The 26,435-nt window shown below is 38.2% G+C and overlaps 1 protein-coding gene across 1 annotated transcript in view; it reads right to left on the bottom strand.

The window, feature by feature from the left end:
- The window catches only part of CPE (carboxypeptidase E), a 150,624-nt gene that overhangs the window by 44,148 nt on the left and 80,041 nt on the right, over positions 1-26,435 (bottom strand). Inside the window, exons 2-3 of the mRNA XM_068990156.1 lie at positions 2,941-3,137; positions 1,103-1,270 (exon numbers count right to left, since the gene is read on the bottom strand). Of these exons, the coding sequence (XP_068846257.1) occupies positions 1,103-1,270; positions 2,941-3,137 (365 nt within the window). The remainder of the gene's footprint in view (positions 1-1,102; positions 1,271-2,940; positions 3,138-26,435) is intronic.

Below are 26,435 nucleotides of genomic sequence, written 5' to 3'. Positions count from 1 at the left end.
TAATAGATACTACAATCATCTCCATATTTCAAATGAAGATAAAGAAACACACAGTTGTTAAATAACTTTGCAAAACTCATACAGCAAGAACAGAACCAACATTTGAACCAATGTGGCTGCCTCCAGAATCTTCACACTAAACTATTACCGTGGTTTCACATTTTGAGTTTTTACTTTATTCTTTGGAGCAATGGAGACCTGACAAGTTTAGAGATTTTAAGCAATAGAGCATTTATTTCTGTATGAAGATCACTCCAGAGGAATTTGAGAAGACTAAAAGGAGTTGGAAGAGGCTGAACCCAAAACAAGGATGGCGGCTACCTTCCTCATGAGGACAGAAGACCATAGGGCCTGAGTTTTCAGAGGAGAGAGAGGCTGAGAGTGTCATCAAGATCTGGTAACATGTGTGGGGAGTAGTGACAGACAGAAAATTCAAGGTCTTAATGGTCGAGTAAATGAGAGAATAGTGTTTTCTTAGGAAAAGATTTATTTCTGGCCATGCTAAGTTTGAAGCCCTAGATGTTACCACATACAGGGACTGAGTGAGTAAGTAAAGAGATCTGGGAGAATCTGTATAATCAACAACATACTGAAGGTACAGAAGAGGATAGAAACCCAGGGAGAGAAATAAGGGTAGCAGATGGGACCCTAAAGGCCAGTGTTTAAGCCAAGGCAGAAGAAGCAGGGAAAGAAACTCAGAAGTGATTTAAAAGGTACTAGAAGAGGTAGAAGAAAGTAGAGTTGTGCAAAGCAGGAGAAAGTTCTGGAAAAGAAGAAAATGTCAACAGTGTAAAATCCTGTAGGAGAAGCAAATCAAATGTGCTGATAAAGGGCCCCTAAATAGGCCAAAAATGCTTTCTAAACAACTGGGTTCCTCCCTCCTGCCCCTACTGTTACATTCAATGTCATAAATTCATGACCAATTCTAGTCGCAGGACTAGTTTCCAGGCCCCAGGCTCCCAGCCTTGACTTTCACAGCCACAGGGAAGTATCCCATAGAAGCATTCATGACACTTCTGCATCCTTCATTGTTATGAAGATAATAGATGTATTTCCTCAGACTGGAGGAACAGAACCCAAGAAAATCATACATGTTCTCTACCTTTGTGTTTTGATCCACAATTTTCTTCAGATTTTTCAATAGATGATTATTTGGACCACCTTCTTTCTCATTAACATAAACTATTCTGTCCAGGTCTGGAAAGTTCCGGTTCAGATCTATTCCCTGGGCATTGCTTCGACCCACGAACCAGTCCTTCAGCTCACCAAGCTGAAAAAAAAATCAGAGGAAAATCATCAGTTATTTATTCAAAGTCTTCATTAATGGCTTTTAAAATAATTTTTAAGACTATTCATTTCAACAGTATCCTCCTACAGTGGCACTTCATTATCTAACTGATACACACATGAAAGTATCAGGTTTAAAGCATTTTTTATGGATATTTTCAAAACATTCTCAATGAACAATATTTTAAATGTTAATTATATATACAAGATATTCAACATCAAACTGCATATATGTTAGCTACTAATGTAGATGGCACATCTCACAAACTGCATATATGTTAGCTATTAATGTAGATGGCATGTCTCACAGCATACTACTCTTTACTTGGTTTAAGTAAAATACTCACTGTCTCGGAAAACCACAGCAATCTAATTACAAATATTTGAAAGAATAAATTACTAAAGAAGGTTGGGCACTTAAAATGAGTTTAATGTGAATTATTTACATATTACCTCTCTCTTATAGTCTTAATGAAAAAGTGTGAGCTCTGTAACTTCTGTTACAACTTTGTAAATTGAAAATTTTCTGCTTAATTCTAAACACTTCATTTCACTAATGATATAATCCAGAAACTTAATAAATTTCTAGAATATTTATTTATATTCCATTTTTTGTTTTACTATTAATACTAAATCTCTAATACAGAGATAATGTCCATATTCTTAAAGTCTTGTAAGTTCAGATAGCTTAGACTGTGAGGAATTGAAATCTGTGAGACAAAAAATAGCAATGACAGTTTTTTGTCCATCCTGATATTCCTGAATATCACTTTAAAACAGTCAATAATTTAATTCTCTATGTACTAGAATATACTAGAATTTTTATCTTCATAACTTTAGAAATTATATCAACATTGTACTTACAGAAATTTACTGTTTGGGTTTTTTACAAGGTCAAACGGTAATTGGATCTTTTATTTTTAATGTACAAAACAAATTCTTAGCTATAGATCAACATACTAAATATATGCTTCAATACGTTCCCATTAAACACAAAAATTATTTCAAACTATAGGAAACAATAAATAAAATGTCCTGCATCCCTGTCCAAACACTTAATTATGAAAATGTAATTACTACTCATTTTCCCTAACAGTTAAAATTTACTAAATTAGTTTTTTATTTATGTTAGGAAGGCTTTGTTCTGTTTATTTGTTTCTTTTTTACTTTATGGATCATGTATATCAATAGATAAGAATAGGATTAAGCATCCATAAAATATTATCTAGCCAAATATCCTTATTTCTTGATTTCAGTAGATGGCAATATGATATCATCTCATTTAGAAACATCAATGTCCTCACTCTTCAATACATGGGAGTAGATAGCTGTCAGTCTTCTGGATTTTTAGAAAGAAAGTAACCTAGTGACAAACATGAATGAATAAATATGATTCATTTAACAACAATAACCAAACAATTAAATATTGACTTATAAATTTTCTCATTTGGAATTTCTGTGGACAAAACCCTCACCCATCATTCCTTACCTTCTGAACTTTTTTATTACCCAGAAACTGAATACCATTTCACTTATACTCAGCCCTGCACTCTCTGTAAGCTTCATGTGAGCATATATTCCTTGTTTATAAGTATATATGTACAAACCTTAAAAAAAAAATTCATGCTCTGCTGTGATCTGACCCACACCCACCTGAGATGCTGCCTTTTCAAAGCCATCAGGGTTCAGGGAAGGCATGATGTGGATTCTGGTGTTATGGATCAGCTGGACAATTGTCTCATTCCCTTTTTGGTACTCATTGCACAGGTACTGGGCCAGAAAAATGAGCAGCTCCCGTCCGACAGCTTCATTGCCATGCATATTCCCAATGTATTTAAATTCAGGCTCACCTAAAAGCCCAAAAATAAATAGTATAGAGACTTTTTCTATCATACCAAAGAGAAGGCAAATAACACACAGTGTAAAAAAAGGTGTACAGTTACTAACTTATTACACAAAGATTATAACTTCTTTGCCCTCCACAGTTGATGTCTAAGAAATCTAATGTAAGCATAAAATACTTAACATTTCCCTTCCATCTTTTGAGTTCTGTCTTCCAAGTCTCCCACTTATTGTACCCTGAATTTTGACCCCCAAAATCATAAGCCTAAATCCTAAGTTTGAATGTAATTGTATCTGGAGATATGACCCTTAATGAGGTAATTAAGGTTAAATGAGGTCATAACCCAGAAGGACTACTGCCCTTATAAGAAAATGAAGAGAGAGATAGCAGAAGCAAAAAGAGCTACAATCCTAGAGCCTGCAAAATTAAAGCAACAATCACAGAAAGTTAGACAAAATGCAAATGCAGAGGATTATGTCCTAGATGAAGGAACAAGATAAAATCCCCAGAAAAAAAACAACTAAATGAAGTGGAGATAGGCAAACTTGTAAAAAAAAAATTTTTTTTTTCAGAATTATAGTGAACATGATCCAGGATCTCAGAAAAAGAATGGAGGCAAAGACTGAGAAGATGCAAGAAAAGGGTAACAGAGACCTAGAAGAACTAAAGAACAAACAGAGATGAACAATACAATAACTGAAATGAAACATATACTAGAAGGAATCAATAGCAGAATAACTGAGACAAATGAGCAGATAAGTGACCTGGAAGAAAGAATGGTGGAAATCACACTGAAGACCAGAATAAAGAAAAAAGAATGAAAAGAAATGAAGATAGCTTAAGAGACCTCTGGGACAACATTAAATGCACCAACATTCACATTATAGGGGTCCCAGAAGGAGAAAGAGAGAGGACATGAGAAAATATTTGAAGTCATGATAGCTGAAAACTTCCCTAATATGGAAAAGGAAGCAGTCAACCAAGTCCAGCAAGCACAGAGAATCCCACACAGGATAAACAAAAGGAGAAACATATTGACACATACCAATCAAATTGACAGAAACTAAGACCAAAAAAAAATATTAAAAGTAACAAGGGAAAATGAAAAATAACTCACAAGAAAACTCCCAGAAGGCCATCAGATAATTTCTCAGCAGAAACAATGCAAGCTGAAAGGAGTGTCGTGATACATGTAAAGGTGTGAAAGGGAAGAATATATAACCAAGAAAACTCGACCCAGTGAGAATTTCATTCAGATTTGACGGAGACATAAAAAGCTTTACACATAACTAAAAGCTAAGAGAACTCAGCATCACCAGACCAATTTTACAACAAATGCTAAAGGACTCCTCTAGGCAGAAAAGAGAATAGCAATTCTAAGGAAAAACAATTCTACACATCAGTTCAGCACAGTTCACTCTGTCATGTCCAATTCTTTGTGACTCCACAGACTACAGCACACCAGGCTTCCTTGTCCTTCAGCACCTCCCAGAACATGCTCAAACTCATGTCCATCGAGTTGATGATGCCATCCAACCATCTCATCCTCTGTTGTCCCCTCCTCTTCCTGTCTTCAATCTTTTCCAGGATCAAGGTCTTTTCCATTGAGTCGCCTCTTCTCATCAAGTGGTCAAAGTATTGGCGCTTCAGCTTCAGCATCAGTCTTTCTGATGAATATTCAGGGCTGATTCCCTTTACATATGACTGGTTTGATCTTCTTGTAGTCCAAGGGACTCTCAAGAGTCTTCTACAGTGCCACAGCTCAAAAGCATCAATTTTTTGGCACTCATGCTTTCTTTATGGTCCAACTCTCACATCCATATATGACTAATGGAAAAACCATAGCTTTGACTAGATGGACCTTTGTTGGAAGTAATGTCTTTGCTTTTTAATATGCTGTCTAGGTTTGTCATAGCTTTTCTTCAAAGGAGCAAGCATCTTTCAATTTCATCGCTGCAGTCACCATCTGCAGTGATTTTGGAGCCCAAGAAAATAAAGCCTCTCACTGTTTCCATTGTTTCCCTATTTGCCATAAAGTGATAGGACCAGATGACATGATGTTTGTTTTTGAATGTTGAGTTTTAAGCCAGCTTTTTTCATGCTCCTCTTTCATTTTCATCAAGAGGCTCTTTAGTTCCTCTTGCTTTCTACCATGAGATTGGTGTCATCTGCATATCTGAGGTTATTGATATTTCTCCCAGCAATTTTAATTCCAAGGTGTGCTTCATCCAGCCCAGTATTTCGCAGGATACACTCTACATACAAGTTAAGTAAGCAGGATGATAATATACAGCCTCAAAATACTCCTTTCTCAATTTGGAACCAGTCTGTTGTTCCATGTCTCATTTTAACTGTTGCTTCTTGACTGGCATACAAATTTCTCAGGAGGCAGGTAAAATGGTCTGTATTCCCACCTCTTGAAGAATTTTCTACAGTTTGTCACGATCCACACAGTCAAAGGCTTTCATATAATCAATAAAGCAGAAGTAGATGTTTTTCTGGAACTCTCTTGCTTTGTCTATGGTCCAAATGATGTTGGCAATTTGATCTCTGGTTCCTCTGTCTTTTCTAAATCCAGCTTCAACATCTGGAAGTTCTCAGCTCACATACTGTTGAACCCTAGCTTGGAGAATTTTGAGCATTACTTTGCTAGTGTGTGAGAAGAGTACATTTGTATGGTAGTTGAAACATTCTTTGGCATTACCTTTCTTTAGGATTGGAAGGAAAATTGACCTTTTCCAGTCCTGTGACCACTGCTGAGTTTTCCAAATTTGCTGGCATATTGAGTGTGGCACTTTCCCAGCATCATCTTTGAGGGTTTTAAATAGTTCAACTGGAATTCCATCACCTCCAGTAGCTTTGTTTGTAGTGATGCTTCCTAAGGCCCACTTGCTTGCATTCCAGGATGTCTGGCTCTAGATGAGTAATCACACCATCATAGTTACCTGGGTCATGAAGATCTTTTTTGTATAGTTCTTCGGTGTATTCTTGCCACCTGTTCTTAATATCTTCTGCTTCTATTAGGTCCATATAGTTTCTGTCCTTTATTGTGCCCATCTGTACATGAAATATTCCCTTGGTATCTCTAATTTTCTTGAAGAGATCTCTAGTCTTTCCCATTCTATTATTTTCCTCTATTTCTTTGCATGGACCACTGAGGAAGGCTTTCTTATCTCTCCTTGCTATTCTTTGGAAATCTGGCTGTTTCCATGTTGAACAGTTCTATGATTACCTATAAGACCTTCTAGAACTAACACCAAAGAAAAAAAGATGTCCTTTTCATCATAGGGGACTAGAATACAAAAGTAAGAAATCAAGAAATACCTGGAGTAACAGGCAAGTTTGGCCTTGGAGTACAAAATGAAGCAGGGAAAAGGCTAACATAATTTTGCCAAGAGAAAGCACTGGTCATAGCAAGAGATGACTTTATCATTGGACTTCACCAGACGGTCAATACTGAAATCAGATTGATTATATTCTTTGGAGCCAAAGATGGAGAAGCTCTATACAGTCAGCAAAAACAAGACTGGATGCTGACTGTGGCTCAGATCATGAACTCCTTATTGCAAAATTCAAACTTAAATTGAAGAAAGTGGGGAAAACCATTAGATCATTCAGGTATGACCTAAATCAAATCCCTTACGATTATACAGTGGAAGTAACAAATAGATTGAAGGGATTATATTTGATATACAGAGTTCCTGAAGAACTATGGACAGAGGTTCTACACATTCAAACTATTATATCAAAACCTCATGGGAATAGGAAACCCCAAAGCTACAAAAGATATACACACACAAAAGAAAAAGCAATGCAAACACAAAATAAAGATGGTAATAAAACCACAAGAGATGAGAACAAAAGAAGAGAAGAAAAAAAAGACCAACAAAAACAAATCCAAAATATTAAGCAAATGGCAATAAGAATACACATCTCAATAATTACCCTAAATATAAATATACTAAATGCACCAACCAGAAGACATAGACTGGTTGTGTGGATTTCAAAAACAATGTCTTTATATATGCTTTCTAAAAAAGACCTACCTCAGACCTAGGGACACATACAGACTGAACATGAGGGGATGGAAGAAGGTATTCCATGTAAATGGATATCAAATGAAAGCTGGAAAATAAATATTCATAGCAGAGAAAATAGACTTTAAAACAAAACTGTTACAAGAGACAAAAAGGGACACTACATAATGATCAAGGGATCAATCTAAGAAGATTTAACAATTGTACGTATACATGCACACATCATAGGAGCACCTCGATATATAAGGCAAATAAGAACAACCATAAAAGGAGAAACTAACAGTAACACAGTAATAGTGAGGGAAGTCAGCACCCAATTTTCAACAATGGACAGATCATCCAAACAGAAAATCAATAAGAAAACACAGGCTTTAAATGACAAATTAGACCAGATGGACCTAATTGATATTTATAGAGCATTCCATCCAAAACCAGCAGATTACACATTATTTTCAAGTGCACATGGAACATTCTCCAGGATTGACCACATGCTAGACCACAAAGCAAGCCTTAAAATTTAAGAAAATTGCAATCATATCAAGCATCTTTTCTGATCACAACACTATGAGATTAGAAATAAACTATAGGAAAAAAAAATATTAAAAAAAAAAACACAAACAATCGGGGCTCAACAATATTCTACTAAACAACCAATGGATCACTGAATAAATCAAAAAATACCTAAAGACAAATGAAGGTGAAAGCACACTGATTCAAAACCTATGGAATGCAGCAAAAGCAGTCATAAGAGGGAAGTTTACTGCAATACTATCTTACCTCAGGAAACAAGAAAAGTCTCAAGGAAACAACTTAATGTACATCTAAAACAACTAGAGAAAGAAGAATAAGTAAAACTTTAAGTTAGTAGAACCAAATAAATCATAAAGATCAGAGCAGAAATAGATGAAACAGAGACCAAAAAAACAACAAAGATCGATGAAACTTGAAGCTGGTTCTTTGAAAAGATAAAAAAGATTGATAAACCTTTAGCCAGACTCTTCAAGAAAAAAGGGAGAGGGCTCATATCAATAAAGTTAGACAAGAAAAAGAAGGTACAATTGACACCATAGAAATACAAAGGATCACAAGAAACTACTACCAGCAACTGTATGCCAATTAAATGGATAACCTGAAAGAAAAATGGACAAATTCTTAGAAAGATAAAGTCTCCCAAGACTGAATCAGGAAGAAACAGACTAATCACAATACTGAAATTGAAACTGTGTTTTAAAATTTTCCAATAAACAAAAGTCCAGGACCAGCTGGCTTCATAGTTGAACTCTATCAAACATTTAGAGAAGACTTACTATGTATCCTTCTAAGAGGATTAACAGTCATGTAGGAAGGCCAGGGTTCCCCAAGAAGCAGGAGGAAATAAACTGCAAGTGGCAGACATTTTTTTCTCTTCTAATTCTGTGCTGTCATGATGTCATCTGGTTCTGCCTGAACTTAACTTTTCTCAAACCTTGAGCTAACCCATGCGTTTTTCTCATGGAAATGTTTTAATGATGTTAATGAACTATGTATTTGCTTGGAAATCTGCCTTTCTTCAAGATTCGTGTCAACTGTTTTATGGCCCAGGACTACTCCCTTTGTGCCAGTGCTATCTCAAAATGAATGTTGTAGGTGAGGGGGCCATGTGCAACTCTCTCAGTCTTGAGATATTTCTTTTATCTGATTAGCAGCTGCAGTGTAGGAGACCTGGGTTCAATCCCTGGGTTGGGATGATCCCCTGGAGAAAGAAATGGCAACCCACTCCAGTATCCTTGCCTGGAAAATCTCACGGACAGAGGAACCTGGTGAGCTGCAGTCCATGGGGTCACAAAGAGTAGGACACGACTGAGCAACTAACGCTTAATGCTAACAGGTATATAACGCTTTGCTAAGAGCTCATCCGACGAGTTGACTCATTGGAAAAGACTCTGATGCTGGGAGGGATTGGGGGCAGGAGGAAAAGGGGATGACAGAGGATGAGATGGCTGGAGGGCATCACAGACTCGATGTACGTGAGTTTCAGTGAACTCCAGGAGTTGGTGATGGACAGAGAGGCCTGGTGTGCTGCAATTCACGGGGTCACAAAGAGTCAGACGCGACTGAGCGACTGAACTGAAGAGCTCGCAAGGGGGCACTCTTTCTGTCCCCTTCTGATGTCTATGTCAGAAGCTTTCTCTATCTCTTTTATACCTTAATAAAATTTTGCTACACAAAAGTTCTGAGTGATCAAGCCTCATCACTGCCTGTGGATCAAAATCCTCTCCTCCAGAGGCCATGAATCCTGGTTTCATTCACAGCTTGCAGCCAGAGCCTTTCACTTCTAAAAATGTTCCAGAACAACTGCAAAGGCAGAACAATTCCCAAACTCATTCTGTGAGGCCACCATCACCCTGACACCAAAACCAGATAAAGATATCACAAAAAAGAAAATTACAGGCCAATATCACTGTAAAGAATCTGCCTACAAGGTAGGAGACCTGGGTTTGATCCCTGGGTTGGGGATATCACTTGAAGGAGGGCATGGCAATCCACTCCAGTATTCTCACCTGGAGAATCCCCAAGGACAGAGGAGCATGACAAGCTAGAGTCCATGGGGTTGCAAAGGGTCAGACACAACTGAGCAACTGAGCATCTAAGCACACATGCATATCACTGGTGAACATAGATGCAAAAAGCCTTAACAAATATTAGAATTCTGAATCCACAATCATTTAAAAAGGATCATGTACCATGATTAAGTAGAATTTATCCGAGATACAAGGATTTTTCAATATCAGCAAATCATTCAGTATGATATACCACATCAACAAATTGAAGAATAAAAACCATATGATCATCTCAATAGATGTGGGGAAAGCTTTTTATAAAACTCAACAGCTATTTATAAAATCTCTCCAGAACGTTGTCATACAAGGAACATACCTCAACATAATAAAGCTCGTATATAATAAACCTGCAGCTAACATCATACTCAATTGTGAAAAGATGAAAGCATATCCTCTAAGATCAGGGGCAAGATAAGGATATCCACTCTCACAACCTTTATTCAACATAGTTTTGGAAGTCCTGGGTACAACAATCAGAGAAGAAAAAGAAATAAAGGAATACAAGTTGGAAAAGAAGTTAAACTGTCATTGTCTGCAGATAACATAATACTATACATAGAAAATCCTAAAAATGCTACCAGGAAACTACTAAAGCTCATCCAGGAACCTGGTAAAATTACAGATTACAAAATTCATACACAGAAATCTTTTGCATTTCTATACACTAACAATGAAAGTTCAGAAGGAAAATTCAAGAAACAATCCCATTTACCACTGCACCAAAAAGAATAAGATACACCTATCTAATGAGAAAAAGACTGTACTCTGAAAACTATAAGATGCTGATGAAAGAAATTGAAGAATACACAAGCAAATGAAAGATATACCATGTTTGTGGACTGGAAGAATCAATATCATAAAAATGACTGTCATACCCAAGGCAATCTACAAGATTCAATGCAATTCTTTTAATCACTAATTGCATTTTTTCACAGAACTAAAACATCTTAAAATTTGTATGGAGACATAAAAGACCTCTAATAGCCAAAGCAATTTTGAGAAAGAAAAATGGAGCTGGAAGAATCAAGCTCCCTGACTTCAGACTATAAAAGCTATAGCCATCAAAGCAATAAGGTATCATGGAATAGGATAGAAAGCCCAGAGATAAACCCATGCACCTGTGGTCAATAAATCTATGACAAAGGAGGCAAAACTAAATAGTGGACAGACAGTCTCTTTAATAAATGGTGCTGGGAAAAATGGACAGCTACAAGTAAGAAAATGAAACTAGATCATTCTTTTAAGCCACACACAAAAAAAATAAGTTCAAAATGGATAAAAGACCTAAATGTGAGACTTCAGTTCAGTTCAGTTAAGTCGCTCAGTCATGTCCGACTCTTTGCAACCCCATGAATTGCAGCACACCAGGCCTCCTTGTCCATCACCAACTCCCGGAGTTCACTCAAACTCATGTCCATCGAGTCCGTGATGCCATGCAGCCATCTCATCCTCTGTTGTCCCCTTTTCCTCCTGCCCCCAATCCCTCACAGCATCAGAGTCTAGACACTATTAAACTCCTAGAGGAAAACATAGGCAGAACACTCTCTAACATAAATCACAGCAATATCTTTTTCAGTCTACCTCCCAGAATAATGAAAATGAAAGTAAAAATAAACAAATGGGACCTACTTAAACTCAAAAGCTTTTGCACAACAAGAAAACAATAAGCAAAATAAAAAGACCACCAATGGATTGGGAGAAAATATTGGCAAATGATGTGACCCACAATGCATTAGTCTCCAAAATTTACAAATAGCTCATAAAGCTTTATATCATCAAAACAAACAACCAATCAAAAACTGGGCAGAAGACCTAAATAGACATTTCTCCAAAGACATATTATGACCAATAGCCACATGAAAAGAGTTTCAACCTCACTAATTATTAGAGAAATGCAAAACTACAATGAAATATCACACAAGTCAGAATGGCTATCATTAAAAAATCCATAAACAATAAATGCTGGAGAGGTGTGGAGAGAAAGGAACCTTCCTAAACTCTTGGTGGGCATGGAAGTTGGTACAGCCACTATGGAGAACAGTATGGAGGTTTCTTAACAAACTAAAAATAGAGCTACACTATGACCCTGCAACTCTCCTCCTGGAATATATCCAGAGAAAAACATGGTTATAAAGGATACAAGCTCCCCAAGCATCATCACAGCACTATTTACAATAGCCAAGAAAAAGAATGAAATAATGCTATTTGCAGCAACATGATGGACGCAGATATTGTCATACTGAGTGAAGTAAGTCAGACAGATAAAGAGAAACATCATGATATCCCTTATATGCAGAATCTAAAAAGAAATGAAACAAATGAACTTATCTACAAAATAGAAACAGGCTCACATACATAGAGAACAAAATTATGGTTACAGTGGTTGGGGAGGAAAGATGGGGAAGGGATTGTTAGATAGTTTGGGATCAACATGTACACACTGCTATATATATCATGGATAACAAAATAAGGACCTAAGTATGGCACAGGGAACTCTACTCAAAATTGTGTGCCAGCCTGGATGGGAAGGGAGTTTGGGGAGACTGGATATACATATATATATGACTGAGTTCCTTTTACTGTCCACATGAAACTACCACAACTTTGCTAATTGGCTATACTCCAATATAAAATTAAAAGCTTAAAAAAAAGAAGAAGAAGAGGAAGAGACACCAAAGAATCCTCCCTACCCACCCTCTCTCTTCAGATGCATGAAGAAAAGGCAGTGTGAGGACACTGTGGACAGGCAGCTACCTAAAAGCCAGGAAGAGGGGCCTCACTAGGAACCAACACTGCATATACCTTGACCTTGGAATCCCACCTTCTAGAGCTGTGAGAAAACAAGTGTCCATTGTGGCATTTTGTTACAGCAGCCAGAGTGGACACATATACCACTCTACCCCCAGTAACTAACAATAGTACATTCTGTGCCTCCTACCCTTAAACACTGAATTTCCATGTTTCCTTACTTAGCCCCTATCAAACATCTTAAAATAGGTATTATTACCCACCTCTATTTTAAGGTAAGCAAAGCCTATAGACCCAGGACTCAAAAATGTTGGTCTCTTCATTTAGTTAAGAATCTACATTTCTTTTTTTTTTAAACCATCCTGACTGAAAGCACTAACTTCTAGAATCAGACTGTGTGTGTTCAAATCCTGGCAGCAATTCTTACTGCCTGGCCTCAAGTAGTTATTTTAGCTCTCTGTGGCTCTATTTCTCCACTTATACATGATATACTAGATTCTACCTCAAAATGTTACTGTAAGAACTAAGTGAAATAATGAGTGCCAAAACAAACAAACAAACAAGTGCCATGTGTTTGCTATAATTTTTTAAATATCATTATCATATCACATTATCTTTTCATTGTGAGATTTACCTCACATAATCTAGTTTTCTCTCTGCAAAAGCTCAATAAAATACTGACAACACTTATTATCATTATCGTAGAAATGTGGGAAAAGAAGATAAGTTTTGTTGAAGGGCCCAGAATTCAAACATAAATCATGCTGCCCATTCCCTTGCATTTTATAAGGAGTAATAAAACTGCAGAGCATGGCTGCAAAATAATCTGAATTAATCTGTTGTTCTGATACTTTCTGCTTCACCCATCCAACAGACCCAATTTCTGCAATGGAAAAGATCTTCCCATTAAAAAAAAAAAAAAGAAGAAGTTGGAATTATTCTTCTCTCAGAAATACATTATCTAAATATTTTCTGTGTGATTTGAGTGACCACTAACTTTAGAAACCCTGTCCCTTGTGACTTCTCAGCCTGAGCTGAAGCTAATCCTAACCTAAGGATCAGAAGGGAGCAGTCAGAGGTATATTTATAGTCTCCATAAAACTACACTCAGGGACTCGTCCAGAAGGTATGTATGTGGGAAGCAAGTTTTCTTTCCTTCTGATTTCATAGTCATAATATTATGACTAGTAAAATCATAATATTTCATAGTCATAATATTCAAATCATAATAATCTTGTACCTTTCCGTCAAGCTCACCTTCTCAGTGTGTGTGTTGGTGGGACTGAGGTGCAGGGGAAGCTGCCACAGTCCACTGAGACTGGACCAAGAGAAAACAGAGACCAGGATGCCAGGGGGTCTTAGAAACCTGCCTCCCTAGAGTATTTGAGGAGATTGCAATGTCGGAGGCTTTCTGGTCACGTTGCTTTACCCCAGTACAGATTGAAGCTTCAGTCACTCAAAAGAGCTTGGCCCACAACCCATAATGAACACACTGAAATTTTCTATTACTCTTCTGGATTAAAAAACAAAAATTCTTTAATGACTTGAAGGAGAAATAGCAAACTCAGTCACTTAGCCAAATTTGGCTGCCAGAGCCTAAACTTGTGTTTGAATTTGAATGCTCTGGCATGGAGCGTGCAGTTTCCAGTCTGCTACAGGTGGTGCCATACCATATCACTGCTTTATTTGCTTCCAGAGTCAAAAAATTTCCAGTGTGGTTTTGCTTCTTTAACTATGGAGAAAATCTCAGAAACAAATCTCTCCCAATATGCTTATTATATTTTTAAGAAGGTAGTAATGACAACAGCAATGCTTTAGGCTGACATAAAGGTAGGATTGTAAAGGTCATTTTATAGAAGATATTCATATATGGAAATAAAGTACAAGGCATATATGAGTTAGCAAAGAAAATAAAGTGTATTTTTATATACTTCTTTGGTCTTCAGGAATAAAGTTGATTGCTAGATAATGCTACCACCAAAATATAGAAGGGCTATGATCTTTTAGCACTTCTCTTGTGGCTCAGACAGTAAAGAATTTGCCCACGATGTGGGAGACCCGGGTTCAATCCCTAGGTTGGAAAGATCCCCTGGAGAAGGGCATGGCAAGCCACTCTAGTATTCTTGCCTGGAGAATCCGCATGGACAGAGGAGCCGGACTACACTCCATGTGGTCACAAAGAGTCAGACACAACTGAGCGAGTAAGCACAGCACAGCACGGCACATGATCTTTTAAGTCTACTGCCGTATGAGACAAGGAAGAGTCGCAGTTCAAATACAGCATTTGTTGAATGTATGCAAATATGCAAATCCCAGTATCAGACAGTAAGGGGCACCCAAAGCAAGTAAAGCAGCGCTCTTAAGCTCAAGGAATGCAGGGTCTGGAGGAGGGTGCAGACATGCAGACAGCAGTCAGGAGGGAGGAGGCAACCATGAAGAGGAAAGAAATGTTGTATCCATAATCAACCAGCTTCAAGTCCCCAAGATGAAATGATGCCACCACCACTCTGGCCTCTCTCTAGCCCTTTTCCCTCCCAAGGCCAGATCTATTTTTTGAGAAATGAAATATTTTTCACCATATCGGTAAACAAAGATGTCGCAGTCAGCAGTGGTTACAACCCTCCAATGTCAGCTGGTGAGCCCTAAGGGCACTCAGGAAGAAGAAAAATACTTGTGATCTACCACTCCTCAGACTGCAGCCACCCCATACAATGAACCCCAAGGGAGCTCAGGATGTGAAAAACATAATATACTGGCCCCAGATAGGTGAAGTACATTTGAAAGGAATGATTTCAGAGCCCAGACTCTTGCACCTTCCCATATATAGAGAAGTGCTAAATTCTTTAATTGGGAAAGCCTGGTTTTCTTTCAGTTCAGTTCAGTTCACTCACTCAGTTGTGTCCAACTCTTAGCGACCCCATGGACTGCAGCATGCCAGGCCTCCCTGTTCATCACCAATTTCTGGAGTTTACTCAAACTCATGTCCTATGAATCGATGACGCCATCCAACCATCTCATCCTCTGTCATTCCCTTCTCCTCTTTTCTTCAATCTTTCCCAGCATCAGGGTCTTTTCCAATGAGTCAGCTCTTATCATCAGGTGGCCAAAGTATTGGAGTTTCAGCTTCAACATCAGTCCTTTCAATGAACATTCAGGACTGATTTCCTTTAGGATGGACTGGTTGGATCTCCTTGCAGTCCAAGGGACTTTCAACAGTCTTCTCCAACACCACAGTTCAAAAGTATCAATTCTTCTGCACTCATCTTTCTTTATAGTCCAACTCTTACATCCATACATGACTCCTAGAAAAACCATAGCCTTGACTAGACAGACCTTTGTTGGCAAAGTAATGTCTCTGCTTTTTAACATGCTGTCTAGGTTTTCTTCCAAGGAGTAAATGTCTTTTAATTTCATGGCTGCAGTCACCATCTGCAGTGATTTTGGAGCCCAAAAAAATAAAGTCTGACACTGTTTCCACTGTTTCCCCATCTATGTCCCATGAAGTAATGGGACTGCATGCCATGATCTTTGTTTTCTGAATGTTAAGCTTTATGCCAACTTTTTCACTCTCCTCTTTCACTTTCATCAAGAGGCTCTTTAGTTTCACTTCACTTTCTGCCATAAGGGTGGTATTATCTGCATATCTGAGGTTATTGATATTTCTCCTGGCTATCTTGATTCCAGCTTGTGCTTCATCCAGCCCAGCATTTCTCATGATGTACTCTGTATATAAGTTAAATAAACAGGGTGACAATATACAGCTTTGACGTACTCCTTTCCCAATTTGGAACAAGTCTGTTGTTCCATGTCGAGTTCTAACTGTTGCTTCCTGGCCTGCATACAGATTTCTCAGGAGGCAGGTCAGGTGGTCTGGTATTCCCATTTCTTTCAGAATTTTCCACAGTTTATTGTGATCCACACAGTCAAAGGCTTTGGCATAGTCAATAAAGCAGAAATAGATGTTTTTCTGGAACTCTCTTGCTTTTTTGGTGATCCTCTAAATGTTGGCAATTTCATCTCTGGTTCCTCTGCCTTTTCTAAAACCAGGTTGAACATCTGGAATTTCATAGTTCACATATGAACTTGTTGAGCTTGTTGAAGCCTGGCTTGGAGAATTTTGAGCATTACTTTGCTAGCGTGTGAGTAGAATACAATTTGCAGTAGCTTGAGCATTGTTTGGCATTGCCTTTCTTTGGGACTGCAACAAAAACTGACCTTTTCCAGTCCTGTGACTACTGCTGAGTTTTCCAAATTTGTTGTTATATTGAGTGCAGCGCTTTCACAGCATCATCTTCCAAGATTTCAAGTAGCTCAACTGGAATTCCATCACTTCCACTAGCTTTGTTCATAGTGATGCTTCCTAAGGCCCACTTGACTTCACATTCCAGGATGTCTGGCTCTAGGTGAGTGATCATACCATTGTGGTTATCTGGGTCATGAACATCTTTTTTATATAGTTCTGTGTGTTCTTGCCACCTTCGTAATATATTCTTTCTCTGTTAGGTGCATACCATTTCTGTTCTTTATTGTGCCCATCTTTGCATGAAATATTCCCTTGGTATCTCTAATTTTCTTGAAGACATCTCTAGTATTTCCCATTCTATTGTTTTCCTCTATTTCTTTGCACTGATCACTGAGGAAGCCTTTCTTATCTCTGCTTTCTATTCTTTGGAACTCTGCATTCAAATGGGTACATCTTTTCTTTTCTCCTTTGCTTTTCACTTCTCTTCTTTTCTCAGCTATTTGTAAGGCCTCTTCAGATAGCTTTTTTGCATTTTTTCCTTGGGGATGGTCTTGCTCCCCGTCTCCTGTACAATGTCAGAAGATCCGTCCATGGTTTTCTTTAATTAACTATAATCTTTTGATGTTCAGACTACCTGTCCTTTGTTGCAAAACTTCTAAATAACCTGGTTCCTCCCTGTGCCTCCTTGGGGCAGTTCACTCAGGGTTACTTAAGATGCTGTCTTCTGGGCTTGGAGTTCTAAAAATTCCCACTGAATTAAATATAACTCTCAACTTTAAGTTGTGAGCATTTTTAAGTTGACACTTTTTAAAATACAGTCCTTATCTGGTTCCCTCTACATGAAAATCCATCAGCTAACTTCCCACTGGACTATACCATAAACACCAAAGTTCTCCATAGTGTTACAGTAGGCAGGTAGCTGGATATGAGCAGAAAAAGGGGAGCATGAGCCAGGTGGCAGGACACCATGCATCTTGTAAACAGTGTACATCCATGGGCAGATAAAGAAAAGGAGGACCCTTCAGACTGATAGGAAACCATACATTTTGAGGCAGACAAAGAAAGGTAGGAAGAGGCAAGAATCTCCAATGTGCAAATGTAACCTGTTGCTCATTATGTTGTCATTACAATAAAATTAGCCTCGAAGCTAAGAAGTACCCATCATGCACTGATGCCATAACAATTCTAATCTAAGCTAAATAAGGACAAAAATCCCTCCTCCCCTTGGGAAGGTGGAGGTGGGATGAAAATCAAGGAAGAAGACCCTCCAACTTCTTCCCTAATGAATATTCCACCCATTCATTCATTCCACCCACAACCAGCTTGCCAAAGGAACCCAGCTACTCACTTGTCTGCCAGCTCTCCCTCTGAGAGCATATTCTTACTTAAATAAATCCTCACTTTACTTTCTTGATTTCCCTGTCTCATTTCTGAATGAGGGGTCTGGTCTGAGGACTCTGGTGTCTCCCGAGCACCATCTCCTCTCCCATCTTCCAGCCATACTTTCTTCAGCACAGGGCTCTTCCTATGATGCTCTTTACTCCTCACACTCATTTTGCTCTCTCATCTCTATGATCATGGTAACTATGATTTCCTTAGAGCATTTTTGTCACAGTTCAGTTCCTTTGTTATCTCTAGTACCTCAGTTGAAATTGTACATTAGTCAGAGTGATTATATGTTTAATCCCCACCCCATACTGTATGTAGTGGGATGGTGTCCATGTCAGCTTACATGTTGATCACCTGTGCCTGGCATTGAGTCTGAGACACAGTGAGAGAACAATTCATTATTAAGTAAATAAAGGAATAGTGTTCTTCTAAATCCTATGATCCCAGCAACATGCTGCTGCTGCTAAGTTGCTTCAGTCATGTCCGACTCTGTGCGGCCCCAGAGGTGGTAGCCCACCGGGCTTCCCCATCCCTGGGATTCTCCAGGCAAGAACACTGGAGTGGGTTGCCATTTCCTTCTAAACTTGCCCTTGAGATGTTCCTTTCTGGAATAGTGAAAGGAATAACTGAATAACTGAAGGGGGACTGAGGCAGTGTCAGGGAAGTCAAACCTGAGGCCTCAGCACTTGTTGCCCTATCTCACATTCTCAGGCAGGAATGGAAATTCTTTGGGAATGAAGGCAACAGTGTTGTGAACAGCTGATCTCCTAGGAAGAAGATTAATCTCCATGATCACAGAGAAACACAAAAACTCTCCAGGCAAGCAGCTCCCTAAGGATGTTTTTGCTATAAAGTCCAAACAAAGGATTCTGAAGAGACTTTGCCTTCATAATCTTTAATCCAGAAATAGTGATAAAATGGAAGAATTTAGACTCGGAATAAGCTTCTCTGTGTCAATTTACTTTCAATTTGTTTAACAAAAGAGTGACAGCTTTTCCTCAGCAGTTTTGTTTTCTGTTGCTATACAGATGGAGTTTACAACAGGATGACATATGCATTCCTGTTTACCAGATCCAAGGTTTAACATGGACGTCATTCCTCGTGGATATAACTGGTGATGCATGTGTACCTGGGCGCGGGCTTCTCTCTCTCCTGGCAACAAGAAGAAAAGGCAGCAGCCACGCTTCCCAGTACACTTGGAGATGATTGTTTTTACTTTCGTCTTACTTTACTCAATATCTTTTTATGAAGTAGTTACCCTGTTAAGTGATTCTGCAGGTGAGGAATCACACTTGCACAGGCTGCATCACACTGGCTCAGGAAGTACAGTTTCCCTGTGGCATCAATTTTTCCTCAATTTTGTGTACTATCAGTTTTCCAGTTTTCCAGGCACACAATCCTCAATTAGGCCAGCATTAAAAGACAGTCAACTCACAAACCACATTCAGTCTGTGTCAGCTGTTTCTGTCTTTCTCATTTGTGTTTCAGAATGCACCTGAGTGGATCTGTATTTTCATCAGAACAAGATAAGAATAACTTACAAGAATGTTTAAACCTAAGAGTCAAACTTTTATTGAAGTCAGAGATAATAAATACTAAACTGGAGCAAACAAATGAGTTTAAACTCTTAATTTTCCCACATGTATTGATATGATTTGAATAACTAAATCAGGAAGAAAGGAGAGGGGAAAGGGAGGAAGGAATTTCTATTGTTTTAAAAATAAAATGTAAGTATTTTCTACCCCAGAACCCCACATCTTTAGGCTCAGCATTTGAGTGAAGTTTGCAGCTGACAGCAGAATGTCAAATCCCCAAATCAGAGTAATTAATGACCAGAGAGACCATGAAGCAGAATCCATATTCAATCAACTAAGCCTGAAACAAAATGACCAAACAAATAGGTAAAAGTAAAAAATAATACTGCCTGCCTTTCCCACAAAAAAAAAAAAAAAAAAAAAACTTTCACTTCCTTTTTGACCCAATTAGTCCCTCTAATATGTTTTCCTCCTGGAAATAACTGACAGACAGGCCAACTACTGGGTAGAATAATTGATCAAATATTTCCCCTTTAAATCTTACAGTTAGTTATTTAATGACTTTATGGGAAGAAACCTGCAGAGGGAAAATATCTAGTGGAAAATGAGATAAATGTGAAAGTGGGTGGTAAATTGTGAAGTTCTATTTAAGAGGCATAGGGCAATGGCACCCCACTCCAGTACTCTTGCCTGGAAAATCCCATGGATGGAGGAGCCTGGTAGGCTGCAGTCCATGGGGTCGCTAACAGTCGGACACGACTGAGCAAATTCACTTTCAATTTTCACTTTCATGCATTGGAGAAGGAAATGGCAACCCAGTCCAGTGTTCTTGCCTGGAGAATCCCAGGGACAGGGGAGCCTGGTGGGCTGCCATCTATGGGGTCGCACAGTCAGACACAACTGAGGCGACTTAGCAGCAGCAGCAGCATCACTATATAGAAAAAATATGCAGACTAAGGATACTTTAAGAAAGAACTTGATGATAGTAACAAACCCTTCTCTTTCATCCTGAAAATAGAAATGGAACTCATACCAAGATTAATCCTCCAACATCAAATTATTACCAAAATATAATTTCACTAACTCATTTTAAGTAAATATACGTGTTCAGTTGTGTCTGACTCTTTGGGACCCCATGGACTGTAGCCCCACGAGGCTCCTATGTCCATGGGATTTTTCAGGCAAGAATATTGGAGTGAGTTGCCATGTTCTACTCCAAATAAATTCTCTGGGCAAGAACATTGGAGTAGATAGCCATTCCCTTCTCCAGGGGATCTTCCTGACCCAGGGATCAATCTCAGGTCTCCTACACTGCATGAAGATTCTTTACCATCTGAGTCAGCAAGGAAGCCCCCACCAGGGAAACACTCAAATACCTCCATATACTTAACTCACTGATTACACAGTTCTTAGAGCTAGGGACAATTCCAAATACATGCTGCCTGGTACATGTAATATATTAAACACACTGCTGAATACCTATAGCATCCAAAAATAAAACCCCATTTCTCAAAGATATCATATTAAAATGAGAACATAATCAATGATTTTGAGAAACAGATAAACAGTTACACAAGCAGCACAGTCACTGAACTGACTTGATTCACTGCGTAAGCAAGTCAGACACACCTTTGGAACAGATGGCCTTTTAATCAATGACTTTCCTCCCTCAGTGGTAAACCTAAGATTAAGACATTAGTGTTAGTAATGATTTCCAATTGTTTGACATCCTAACATATTATAGCCTGTAAATCATTCTTACAGAATGAACCCTGCAAGTTTCCTAGAACTTGTGGACAAATAATAGTCATTAATTGTCTCCTGTGTTAGCACATCTTAGCAACCTAAAATGCTGAGCAAATTCCTAAAAGAAATGCAAATAAACAATGGAAGAGAGTGACTATGGTTATAAAATTAGATTCCTCTTCTACAGAAGTGATGAGAAGCAAAGAAGGAAGGAAGGAAGAGAAAAAGAAATATTTTAATTAAAATATTTGTTTTCACATGAGAATGCTAGATTACAATGAGAAGCTGGTAAATATTTCATAGCCAGCTCTTATCTGTAGCATTTGCTAACTTCCATGCTGTAAATACTCCCACCACAGCCAATTTGAAGCTATATATCTAAGATCAATTTGCCCACAAATCTACTGAATAGTAAAAAATAGCTCTCATGAACCAGTACAAACATATTCCAGCATACCACTGCATATGGAGAGCAATTATTTGGGATGTATGACTCTCAGTTTCTTCATAAGTTTTCCAGAGGGGAATCTGAGGCCTAGAAAATCTGAAGGCTTTTCAAACACATGATAAGAAATATAATCAGATTAGCTTCTACTCTACTGTCTTTATGTTTCATTTTATACAGGAAGAATTGAGAGAGGTTCAGATTTTTTTCTTATATTGAAATAGACCTGTTTTCCAAAGCATTGCACCATTGTTCATTTATTCTAGGAGGAAGGAAAGGTAGAGAGAAGTGGGGAATATTTTGGGGCTGAGTTAATTATCCTAGCAGTTACTAATTCACTGGATCCTTTGCTCTAAATTTGGCCAAAATAAATCAATGAAAAAAATTTAACTTTAACCTAGATATTTATCAGCAATTTCATATCTTCAAAGTTCCTCTGTTCTTCTTACAGTCTTGAACTACAAGGCTATCTTTACGATGGAAAAGGCAATATAATTTCTGTGCCCACTCACAGAAATCAGTATTTAAAATTAGTAATGTGAAACATTTTATAATTACTGAGGAGAGACTGCCCACAAAAACCTTTATATTCAGAAAAATCTTTGACTTAAAAACATCTTGAAGTGAACAAAGAGACTTTTAATACAGAAATGAGATAAGGCAGATATTGTTTTAATGATGTAGTCTCATGATAGATAATCTTTCTATAATCAGAGAATTGCTTTAAAGCACCACAACAATTATGGATCTACTCAAAAGCTTGGTAGGATGTGTTTGTGCATTCATTTACTAAAAATGGCTTTTGGACCTTAAAGCATCCTTTAAAAGTATCAATTTCTAGTTATTTTAGATAACTCAGAAGATTCTGCTGTCTCACCAGTATTCTTATCAAATAAAATAAACTATAAGAAAAATTTCTCTAACAGGCCAGGAACAGAATAGAATTAAAAGAACTGGCACTAGAAGAGAAGAAAAGAAACAGGAAAGGACCTAGTTTCAGACAAGTGATTATGATTCAGTCTTTGCCTACTCTCTCTCTAACATATTTGGCTGTGATTGGTATGTCTATTTGAAAAACAATGCTCATGAAGAATTCACTTTGTATCTTGAGAAGATTAGATGTAGCATCAAGTTTCTGAAGATTGAAATTTAAGTTTCCTAAAGTTGTTATGCAGGGAAGGATTTAATTGATCCTGCAAAAGTCCAGAGGACAAAAATAGAATTGAAATTAGAAGGTTCCAACAGGGAGCATTAACACAGGTGAAGAACAAATCTTTCAGCTAGAGCTGTTGGAAGATAGAATGGCTAGGATGAAGTCATTCATTCCTCTGGAAGGCACAAAGCTATCTCAAAGACATGGTATAGAGGTTGGACTGGATGGTCTCTGAAACATCATCCTATGATTCCATTGACATAGGACCTTTGACAAGCTATTGGTATTCAAGCATCTAAACTTGTACTATACAAATCTAAGCCCTCAATACATGATAGTTGACAATTTTGATAGTTCTCTGAAAGAGAAAATGATGAATCATCATAGTAAACTAAAACATGGTCATAAAATGTAATGAAAAAACATGAGTCTATTTCCACCAATGCCCATGAATAAAGAGTTCATCTTATTTCAAAAATGAATATTTTAGAGGGTGAATAAAATCTGTGTGGGTGGAAAATGCCAAGCATTTCTAGCAGACATGGATGAATGATGAAGAAAACCCTCAATTTGCTAATAAGCAGATAAAGTGGTAGCACAAGCATGTGCACTACCTAAAACAAAATCAGCAACATAAAATCTTAGTTGATCAGTCCCTCACCAGAAACTCCTTGGAAATTTCTTTTCAATTCTCTCAGGGAAAAAACCCTCAAAAGTCAAATTTAATTGTCAAAACATCTTTAAGATGTTGTTTTTTTCAACATCATAACTAAAGACTTGCAATGCTAAACATATACTAGTCTCAGAAGAAACGAACAACACAGTAGAATCTTTAAAGATGAGTAAAGGATCAAATGGAGCCTGGGTCTCTCTGCTGCCTCAGCACTGCAGCCAGCACCTAGCCAGTTATGGCTCACCTGTGGGAGGGCTGGGTCTACTCCAGGTCTCCCTCCAGATTATTCCATATCAGGGCATGCATGAAGTATCTTCTTTTTTTTCAAAGTCTTGAAAGAAAAGCATGCTGACATAACAGCTCTGTAGGTTAGAATCACTTGTGGGCTTCCTATACATACAAATTTCTGAGCTCCATTACCATAGATCATACTTCAAAATATCTGAGGAAGAGGCTGAATACATGTATTTTTCAAAGGACCTAGAGGCGACTCTGCTGCACTTCCAGGATTTAGAAGGATTGGTTAAGGAGGCAGGTATAGGGAAAGTCTACAGGTGGGAGGAGGTCAATAATGACACCAAACAGGTGGGATTTCCAACAACTAATTCCATCAGAATATAACCCGAGTAGGAAAAGGAGTACGTCAAGGCCGTATATTTTCACCCTACTTATTTAACTTATATGCAGAGTACATCATGAGACATGCTGGACTGGAAGAAACACAAGCTGGAATCAAGATTGCCGGGAGAAATATCAATAACCTCAGATATGCAGATGACACCACCCTTGTGGCAGAAAGTGAAGAGGAACTAAAAAGCCTCTTGATGAAAGTGAAAGAGGAGAGTGAAAAAGTTGGCTTAAAGCTCAGCATTCAGAAAACGGAGATCATGGCATCTGGTCCCATCACTTCATGGGAAATAGATGGGGAAACAGTAGAAGCAGTGTCAGACTTTATTTTTGGGGGCTCCAAAATCACTGCAGATGGTGACTGCAGCCATGAAATTAAAAGACGCTTACTCCTTGGAAGAAAAGTTATGACCAACCTAGATAGCATATTCAAAAGCAGAGACATTACTTCGCCGACTAAGGTCCGCCTAATCAAGGCTATGGTTTTTCCTGTGGTCATGTATGGATGTGAGAGTTGGACTGTGAAGAAGGCTGAGCTCCGAAGAATTGATGCGTTTGAACTGTGGTGTTGGAGAAGACTTTTGAAGGTCCCTTGGACTGCAAGGAGATCCAACCAGTCCATTCTGAAGGAGATCAACCCTGGGATTTCTTTGGAAGGAATGATGCTAAAGCTGAAGCTCCAGTACTTTGGACACCTCATGAGAAGAGTTGACTCATTGGAAAAGACTCTGATGCTGGGAGGGACTGGGGGCAGGAGGAGAAGGGGACGACCGAGGATGAGATGGCTGGATGGCATCACGGACTCGATGGACATGAGTCTGAGTGAACTCCAGGAGATGGTGATGGACAGGGAGGCCTGGCATGCTGCGATTCATGGGGTCGCAAAGAGTCAGACACGGCTGAGCGACTGAACTGAACTGAACTGAGGATGATAGTTCTTAACACTTTATGGGTCATAAGCTTTTTTTGAGAAGTTGATTTAAAACAACACTATGAATTCTTTTTCCTCACATTTGCAAGAAAGCAATCCACAAAACTATGTAAAGATCTTACAAATGTAAGGAATTGTATACTAAACAATGTATGCAAAGAGGGAATTACATGTCAGGAAAGAGGGAAATGCATAGCCACCATAAATATTAATCTCTTACATTGGCTTGTTTTCCCTTCTAAACAAACAGGAGACTATTATGTGTACTTCCTTCCTGCAAATAGAACACAGAACACGTGTACACCCGTGGCGGATTCATGTTGATGTATGGCAAAACCAATACAGTATTGTAAAGTAAAATAAAATTTAAAAAGTTGGGAAAGTGGGGAGCATGCACTTGGGTAAGACAAATTTGGGTTTGAATTTCAGCTCTAACATATCTAAACTTCTGCACCTTCTCTGAGCCCTAGTGTTCTTTTCTGTAAATTGTATTAAAACCTCTTTCATTGACTCATTGAGAGGGTTAAATAAGAAAATATATAGATATTTTGCACCATCCCAAATGAATAATAGGTAACTAATAAATGGAAGTAACATTACCCATAACAAACATTGCTATGATATGAGTAATCTTCCCTACCCAAGACATATAGAGGCTAGAAGCTTCCAATAGGAATATGAGGTTGTGCTTGGATCTTTCAAAGAACTATGGAACCAAAGTGGATTTGGAAAACTAACCAATCCTTCCAGGAATGTAGATAATAATTTCAGCCTACGTCAACCTATCCCATATAGCAGGCTCTTTGAGCCTGGATATGCATGTGAATGGCCTGAAGATCATGTTAAAATGTAGATTCCAATTCAGTACTTCTGCAGTGGAGCATGAGAGCCTGAAGCTCTAATAATCTCCCTGTTGATACCATGCTGTTAGTCTGTGGACCACTCTTTCAATGAGGAAAGACTATCTGAAACCTCTAAAATCAAGAATAGGGGAGAGAAGAAGATAATAAGAGAGATTGATTTTTAAATAATAATAACTCTTTAGAAACTTGAGTGCTTTCTCTTATTGTTGGCTTACTCCAATCAACCTGAGTGCCTACCACCCCAAAGGCATGCAGCATAATTCTGGAGGCCATGACGCAGCCTTGGGTCTAAGATTCACTATAAATGCTAAACTG

The sequence above is a fragment of the Capricornis sumatraensis genome, chromosome 17, assembly GCF_032405125.1.
Source record: "Capricornis sumatraensis isolate serow.1 chromosome 17, serow.2, whole genome shotgun sequence".
NCBI lineage: Eukaryota > Metazoa > Chordata > Mammalia > Artiodactyla > Bovidae > Capricornis > Capricornis sumatraensis.
This window is presented reverse-complemented; position numbering and strand designations above follow the sequence as displayed.